The 9,033-nt window shown below is 49.2% G+C and overlaps 1 protein-coding gene across 1 annotated transcript; it reads right to left on the bottom strand.

Moving 5' to 3' along the window:
- Positions 1-4,833: 4,833 nt before the first annotated feature.
- Positions 4,834-8,317, bottom strand: LOC142769047 (uncharacterized). Its single transcript, XM_075871870.1, has 3 exons — positions 8,213-8,317; positions 5,765-6,387; positions 4,834-5,024 (listed from the first exon to the last, which is right to left on the bottom strand). Exons 1-2 carry the CDS (start codon positions 8,222-8,224, stop codon positions 5,806-5,808), a joined length of 594 nt encoding a protein of 197 aa, XP_075727985.1. The 5' UTR covers positions 8,225-8,317; the 3' UTR covers positions 4,834-5,024; positions 5,765-5,805.
- Between the last annotated feature and the right edge of the window lie 716 nt (positions 8,318-9,033).

Here is a 9,033-nt window from a genome sequence, read left to right as displayed (position 1 = left end):
ATCCTTTTTGGTCACGTTGTTGAGCTTTCGGTAATCGACGCAGAAGCGTAGCGATCCGTCTTTCTTTTTAACAAGCACGACTGGAGATGACCACGGGCTGTTGGATGGTTCGATAACGCCATCGTCAAGCATCTCGCGAACTTGCGTACGTATCGCTTCACGTTCTTTAGCCGACACGCGGTAGGGGTGCTGGTGTATTGGGCGTGCGTCCTCGTACGTGATGATCCTGTGCTGAGTGATGGACGTCTGGCGGATCTTTGAGCAACTTGCGAAGCAAGACCTGTACTCGAACAAGAGCGCTCGCAGCGCAGTCTGGTTATCGGTGGACAGATCAGGATTGATGTCAATGTTGCTCATTGATGTGTCTGCGTTATCCACTATTTCTGACGTGGGACAGTTGGTTACGTTTGCTACATCGTGGGCAAACGCTATCGAAGTGCCACGGAAAAGGTGTCGATGCTCGTTGCTAAAGTTGGTAACGAGCAATTCAGATCGGCCGTCGCGAACGTGAATTACACTTCTCGCTACACATATGCCTTGCTGCAGGAGGTGTTCTAAATTTGTCTCGGCCACCACATCGCCATCGCTCAAACCACAGCATCTTACGTCGACTAGAACACTGGCTCGGGGAGGAAGCGTCACGCTCTGTTCAGAAATACGGAGTACGTCGACACGCATTCCGTCATCCTGCACGTTGATTGCTCGCTGGGCTGAGAACGTGACGCGGCGCTCTTGCAGATCAATGATAGCTCCATTTTCCTGTAGAAAATCAACTCCCAGAATGACGTCACGGGAGCATTCACGTAGAACAAGGCAGCTTGCTACGAATGTGTACCCTTGAATCTGTACTCTAATTGTGCAGGCACCCAGTGGAGTTACGACATGGCCACCAGCTGTCCGAATCTGCGAGTTATGCCACGGCGTGATTACTTTCTTCAGCTGCGTTGTCAGTTTCCCGCTCAGTATGGAATAGTCTGCGCCGGTGTCCACTAACGCATTAACTACACAACCATCAATTGTTACTGCTATGTCGAGTGAAAGCCGGCTATCCTTTGCAGCAGCAGGTGATGTCGGACCAGTTTCGGTACGGTTCTGCGTCAATAGGAGGTCTTCAGCGCTTCGACGTTCAGCGACCCCGCCCCCAGAGGTCGCTTCGGCTAGTTTTCCCGGCGGGGGCTGGGAGATCGTGCGGTAGAATACCGCTGGGGCATTGATGAAAATCGCCTCGGTGATGGCGAGCGCGACTGGCGCCCGGCAGACGGTGGTTCATGCTGCTGGGAGAGGTAGTTTTGGATGTCGCGTGGTCTCTGACCGTAACGGGGGGGCGGCGAGTACGCAGAGAAGCCGCGAAGCCCAAGACGGCGATAAGGACACTGGCGGTACAAGTGATCAGCTTCTCCGCAATGAAAGCATATAGGCCGGTGATCGGGTGTGCGCCAGACATCAGACTTCCGAGGATAGGAGTGCCGATCGTCGATGTACTGGACCGGTTGTACCGAACGATGGGCAACAGAAGCACCACGGCCAAAGGGCAGGGGCGGTGGCGTGTACGTGCCTTCGTAGTATGGCATGTGCTGCGCTGACTCGAGTGAAACTGCAGGGACAGGATGAACGAACAAGGGCGGCGATGCAGCAGGGCGTTTCAGGGCTTCCGCGTAGGTTGTCTTACGGTGGTATTCAGCAGGAGCTGGCGCAGCTGTGTCAGGAGGCAAGGTGTCCCGGAGGGCCTGGTGCAGCTCATCTTTGATGACGGTTGCAATAGAGCTAACCGTAGGATTAGGTGTTACACCAGCCTTTTGCAACTCCTCACGTACGATATTACGGATGAGTTCACGTAAGGAATCATTGCTGGTCCCAGCGGCGGCGAAAATGTCAGCAGAGGACATGCCTCTGACTTGCCTGTCGTATTGGTTTGATCGCTGCTGTAGCATTTTTTCCATTGTCACGGCTTCAGACAAGAACTCCGCGACCGTCTTCGGAGGGCTTCGCACGAGGCCGGCGAAAAGCTGGTCCTTGACACCACGCATCAAGTGACGCAACTTCTTGTCCTCCGTCATTCTTGAATCTGCCCGTCGGAAGAGACGCGTCATGTCTTCGACGTACGCGGTCACAGTTTCGTTTGGCGACTGGACGCGGGCAAGAATAGCTCGTTCAGCTCTTTCTTGGCGGTCAGCACTGGCATAAGTCTGCAGAAGTCTACGAGAGAATTCTGGCCACGTCGTCAGCTGCTCCTCTCGATTTTGATACCACGTGCGAGCCCCGTCTTCGAGATAGAAGTAGACACGACCCAGTTTCGCCGCGTTGTCCCACTGATTCAAGTTGGCTACGCGCTCGAAGTCCGCCAACCAGTCCTCAACGTCTTCGCTCTCCGTACCATGGAACGTCGTCGGTGCCCGTGGGCTTTCCAACGTATATCGGTTCGACGACGTGCTTCCCGTGCCGGTTGGCAAGGTTTGTACCGAAGTGCTGGTCATGTTTGTTGACGTGGTGGTAGCAGTATCGTTGACTTCCGGAGGCAATCCCCTGATTCGGCGGCTCGTCCGATGCACGGGAGTATTGACTGGCACTGGACTCGTATTACGGCTTCCTGGGGGGGTCTGCAGCATCCGTGAGACTACCCAGCACCCTCCACCAGTTTGTCACGATGAGTCACAAGTACTGGGAGATATATTGAACAACCGGGTAGCTAGCTCTAGGACGATGCGTCAGTCGTGGCTGGCTCTCGAGCCGAGAAGAGACACGCAATTCTTCTTCCTTTCCTCCAGATGGTAGAGCCGCTCTTGCAGTCGACCCACTACGTGTGGGTGGCAATATGTAATGATTATCAAATTGAATAGCCATCACTGCTTTGTCAGCTATAATGCTTCGAAAGTTTTTGCACCTTTTATCTACTGGTTGGCAATAAAGTCGCGACATCTGTCACATATAACCAAAGTAGGTCATTGAGCACAAAATAGCATGCAACCTTGGGGCAAAAAACCAGAACTTCACTGGAGGCTTTTGAAACAGGTGTCTTCGGCAATCCACTATCATCCACTCAGATGGCAGTGTTTGCCTCGCGATAAATATTCTAAAGAAAAAAGGCGCTGGTGGAGGAGGAATATTTGACCGGAAACTCTGCGTCTGGATGACATGGTACTTACTCATCGCAGAATGCATTGAAACGCAAGTGGGTGCACCGACGCCGTTTACGTGTGTCCTTGAGTGCCCGCTGCTTCCATCGAATGCATAGGCCTGTCCAGAACCCCGTAATAGAACAGTCGTTTTCAAACACGACGTGCACACTCGCGCATGCTTTCTCAGTGGAGAACTCTCGCTCACTTTTATTCAATCTTCTACACATGGCAGAAAATGATCACTGCTCAGAAGGCACTTCCATGACAGACAATAAGTTCGAATGGCTGCGCGAGCACTCCGACATTATAGTTTCTAAAAGTCGAGACCCGACTCGCAAGCAATAAAGAAAGCGTCCATGTCATAAAACATTAGAATACAGATGGCACCCAAAACAAGTGGTTCTGCGACGAGTGACTAGTGGAGCGGCTGACACAAAGCTCGGAAAACGAACGCAATATCGCACAGAGAGCCATACAGTCACTCGAAGGTCCCGAACTGCAGATGTTCCTGAACTGTAGAGTTCCTGAAAAGATAGATGAGAGCATCACCCAGTGCTGATGCTTTGCGTACGCCGGGCTTTACGTCTTATGTGAGCCCTCCTCTTATTTTTAAGGTTTAACCTCCGTATTCACAAACGCTCCTTGACTCGATTTTCACCCTTCACTTGACAGAGTTGCGCACTGCACCGCTGCTCGGCTGAAAATGACGCTGCGCAACTCAAGAATAGCAGCAAATTATCACCGATATGCAGTGACTTTTCCTGCCTAGAGATGGCGCTCCCGTCGGCTTTGTCAAGTGAAGGTGCAGCGTTGAGTGAAGAGGCTTTCTAGTATACGGGGGTAAGTGTCTATATACTGCTGTTTCTCTCCGCGAGACTTTGCGAAAAGTCGCGAGTGTTGCCAGTCGTGTTGAAAATATGCACGTGACATTCTTCGAGCTCACGATTACGTCGCAGGGATGTCATGAAGTCACCTATTGCCAGAAATTGTGATATCATCACGGAAAAGTCGTCCTGTTACAAGGTGGCGTCATCAGTTGACATCGTCCAATGTTCACAAGTGAATGGCCTGATTCGGTAAGCAATCTAATATCACATGAGGTGCAGTGAGTTTCAGGAACATTGTATTCTACGAACTACGGAAAGGTTATTGAATTGTTGAAGGCTACTACGAACCCTGCAGCTTGCTAAGAATGTCAAGTTAACGCTGCGGTTTATGTTCTTGCAGAAATTCTGATGGCCGATTTTATAACCTGATGAGTTACGAACAGGTCCACAGGCTTTCATCTTCAAATGATACAAAGACTGTAATATGCTTCTAGTTTTCCTTCTACCTCTATACTTCAAGTGTGTTAGGCGGAGTTGGTACGATTTGAGCAAGGTATAAGCAGTCAGAAATATAAAACCAGATGTGAAACCCAAGACAGTGAAAATGAAATGTCGAATCATTTTCTTTTCACTGTGTCACGAGTTTTGCCTTCCGTTTTATACGGTTGTACAATTTATCAAACATCCCGGTCTAATGCCTTAGCCAGAACTATATACGGCTAATATGTGTGCCCTTTTCTCTCGCTACTATATCTTGTCTCTCTACTTTTAATGGATGACATTGCTCATGATAAGGTGCACGATCATCGGTCGTTGTTTGGAATTTGATAGGCTGACGTTCCAAATTGCACGCGATATGAAAATATAAACAGACAAATAGTGAGAGTCAGTTAGGTGGTACTTTGAGTAAATCACAGTTTTATTAGGTGGGAAACGAGTTCCGGGTCAGCGTACATTGTCAACGTGTTTGCGGAGCGATTCATAGAATCTTTTTCTTCGTCGATTGAGGTAAAAGAGCAGGTGGAGTGGAAGCTCTCGAGTTGAGTAGGACGCTGTAGTCTTCAGGTGCCTTCGCTTACACCTGGAAAGTAATGGGTATGGTCACTCTCACCATAAAGCTGGAAATTAATGGGTATGGTCACTCTCACCATGAAGCGAATTGAAGTCACTTTTCCGACTACCACAATTCGCGTTATTAAACCAACGGTGTCACAAAAGTAAAGTAGAGGAATCATCTATGAAGCAAAAGCTCACTATTTCAATTATATTGATTTCGCAAGTGGGTTGGCCCTATCAACGGCACGATGATTACCGTGACAGTATGTAAAAAGCAGTGACCACTGCTACGTTCATGCAGAAAACTGCAATTCACCCCTGGGAATATCGCATACAGTATAAGAAAAAAACTGCCATTTAACCTTAGCGTACTAAATTACTCTTCAAGATCTTCAGTACTTATATATTATCAAATTTATTTACAAAGTACATAGTGTTTTATTCCAACGTGGGACACTAAGCGAGCAATCCCTTATTATTTTCGGTTGCACCTTAAGTGTGGCGCACTCATGTAAACTGAGTGAAGCCATAATTGTTGCTTATAGTAACGAAACTGTACTCCTTATATGCCTGCGCATGGTTTTCAATTAGGCATCAAGGGTGAAGGGCCGAATAGTGTGAAAGTATACTGGAGTGCCCTCTCTCCCCAACACCCACTCGCACCCTAACAACCCAAACGCAGTTAGAACTAGATATTAGCGGGGGCACTGCACTACTGCCTGCATGTGCTTACACCTATGGTTGACTTAGAATAAGAATGATTACCTGTTTGTGTTTAAAACGTTAAAGAACACTGGTGACAGATTTCACTTCTGATGCTTGACGAGCAGTAGCTTGCCAACGACACCACCAGCTCCAGCACCACCAGCCCCGTATCCTCCGCTTCCGTAACCTCCACCGAGGCCTCCAGCTCCATAACCGCCACCTCCGTAGCCTCCTCCGAGACCACCAGCTCCACCACCAATCAGTCCGGCACCTCCGATGCTGGCGCCTCCACCAATGCCGGCTCCATCGACACCACCGAGACCAGTGTGCGCCACAATGGCTCCACCGCCATGCACTTGAGACACGTGGTGCACCGTGCGAACGAGGAACGCCGGCCCTGCCACCGATTTGCTTGCACCCGCACGGCCGCTGTTCAGCAGGACTACGCTGCTCCCAACACCCACGTTGCCACTGCCTCCTCCTAGACCTCCGGCACCAAGACCTCCTGCTCCTCCGAGGTGACCGGCACCAAGCCCTCCACCGTAACCTCCGAGACTACCACCACCGTAGTCTCCAATACCCGCCCCACCGTAGCCTCCACCGACACCACCTCCAGTGCCACTTCCACCGAGGAATCCACTGAGCGCGCTACCGAAAAGGGTGGTGAACAGGATGGTGTGCACCTGCAATCGAATGCGGTCAAGATGGTTGCAGCGTGGCGTTCGGGAATAAAAACAAAATTCGGTGTTTTACGTCCCAAAACCACGATAGGATGATTACGAAAGCCGTATCTAAAGGTTCCGAAGTTCGACAGCCTGAGGTAGTTTTATTAACGCGCACCTATATCTAAGCACATGGGTCCCTAGCATTACCGCTTCATCATAATGCGGTCGCCGTGGCAGACAGAGATTTGGTCCCGCGACGTTTGGGTTCGTGGTCGATCAAGAAATCTTCCAGACTACGAAGGCGGGTGGATAGTCATGAAACAGACACGCAAATTTGTTCTCAAAGTACGACCATGAAAAGTGCAGATTTTCTAACAGAAGATAAGAAATGTGAGAACTGTGGATGTAGTAACAAACAAAATTGTGTCGGCTGCACGAAAATTACATTGCGTGCTCGCTAATGTAAGTCACTCTTTCTGAACTACGATTTCGATATTGCTGACGCGCTGTGTACCCTATTCCGTGGTTTCTGCTCATTTGTGCCATAATGCGTCGGGTACGTACCAAGTTTGCTTATTTATACCACTACAGATGACTGTAGCTTGGCTATATCTGTTCTAGTCCGGCACTTTCGTAGGGGTGTTCACTAGGGAGTGATACCTTCACAGCAGCCATTTTCGAAGCCTCAATGTTTTGACAATTTAGGTTAGTGTGATGAGTCTTAATATTTAAATCGTGATACATTTAATCTGCGGTTTGGCGTCCAAACCACGATATGGTTGAGAGAGATGCCACAGTGGAGGGCTTTGGAAATTTCGTCCATGTGGTGGTCGTTTATGTGCACTGACATTGAACAGTACACGGGAGTCCACAATTTCGCCTTCATCGAAATGGAACCGCCGCGGCTGGTGTCGAACCCATGATGTTTAGGTCGGCAGCAAAATACCTTAAGCACCGATCAACCAAAGCGGGCTCAATTACATCGTGCTGAACGGATAATCATAGAAGTGCGGATTTAATGTAATGAACTGCTTAGTGATTTTAGTATAGCTATTCCGTGCACGTTGTTTAAAATGAGTATCATTAAAACGATTTGGGTTTACCGATATCAAACCTTTCTTTCAATGTTGGCAGAGAGATTATACTTGGTGCTGGGTTTTTTCAGGATAGCGAACAACATAGTTCGTAGCCTGGTTCTTCAAATCGAAGAGGGAAAAGTTGGCTTCGACTCTTCGTAGAAACACCGACTGCTAGGGTGGCACAACCGCGACTCATGTCACTTCCAGCCATCCTATGCCACACAGTTTACAACGATTGTTCTCCCGTGTCGCAAAACAGGGAGCGACTGGCGATAATTTTTCTTGAGTGGCTTTCCACTCTTGCCAGAGGATAGGTGCAGAGGTGGTACAAACTCAATGAACGCATTGCTTTGCTACTAGGCAACAGCTACACTACCAAGTTTACTACGAAACACGCCGGTAAGATCGCCGCATGTAGAACTCAATAAGCACGACTATGATGCCGCTCAATATTGTGATCTTTGAGTGTAAATTGTAGACTGACAGCAACCAGCAGTTCCGAGAAAAAGTGGCCTAACCGGATTCGCATGATCTTCAAAAAGTCTCATTTTTCTTTCACCCATTTACCATCCCTTTCTTGCCACCAAGTGCATTCCCTGAGTACGCATTCATATGCCGAATACTTCGTAAGGTCTACGAGAAGTTATGTAGGTATCCATTGTGCACATCCTGGTAAAACAATTCAACGAAGTGAGGTGCTCCGAACTCAGCACTATAAGAAACCAACATTTCATGCACTAATCCCACATCCGCTGGTCGCTTACCAGGCCATTCATGGCTGTGTAATGTCGGTCTCACTCGAACACAAGGGCAGGAAAGGCCTAGGAAGGCGTTGGTATCTGCTCCGTGCCTGCCCGGCGTTTTTATACTCCAGACGAGAGATATACACGTGGCTTCTTTCTTCTTACGTCACAGCTGAGGCCAGGGGGGCGCCAATACGTCGTTTCGTTGAAGCTTAGAGGAACCGAGTTTATTCCGGTGGTACACCTCTCCTTCCGGGATGGAGAGTAAGAGCAGCAACGAAGCTAACCACTCTGCGACCATCTCCTGCGAGTAGGCTTTCTCAGTCATCCCACCTGCGCCTTCTCGCTCACCGGAAGCAGTGAAATGTGCCCAGAGACGCACCCTCTTTACCCTTATCTTCATCTGAAGCACTGGACGCTGCAATGAGGAAAGGAGAACGCAGTGCGGTGGCCGGCGGTAAATAAAAAAAAAAACAAAACAACCGGCATGCATTGTAGAGCATCGGGGAAGCTACAGATGCACTTCGCCGCGTTACGAATCTCCACTGGAGCGGTCACTTTTGCTTTATAAACTTTAGGAGCCCACATAAATTCTCTCGACCCCTAGTCGTTTGTCAATTTTGTTTTGTTTCTTCGTAGTGCAATGTATTACGCCTGCCCACTAACAAGGCGCACGCTGCGTTGGGCTATACAAAACGAGAATATATTATAACGCAAGCCCTGATAGTGTCGGTGGCGTGAGTAACTGCATCATGGAGAAAAGCCCACTGGTGGCGATACACGCAACGTGGTGGAGGAGCAACGTGATTCCCCCACCCCGTTCAATTACATCACAGTCGCGT

This window comes from Rhipicephalus microplus, chromosome 8 (assembly GCF_043290135.1).
Source record: "Rhipicephalus microplus isolate Deutch F79 chromosome 8, USDA_Rmic, whole genome shotgun sequence".
NCBI classification, from domain to species: domain Eukaryota; kingdom Metazoa; phylum Arthropoda; class Arachnida; order Ixodida; family Ixodidae; genus Rhipicephalus; species Rhipicephalus microplus.
Note: the sequence above shows the minus strand (reverse complement) of the source record. Positions and strands in the feature narration are given on the sequence as shown.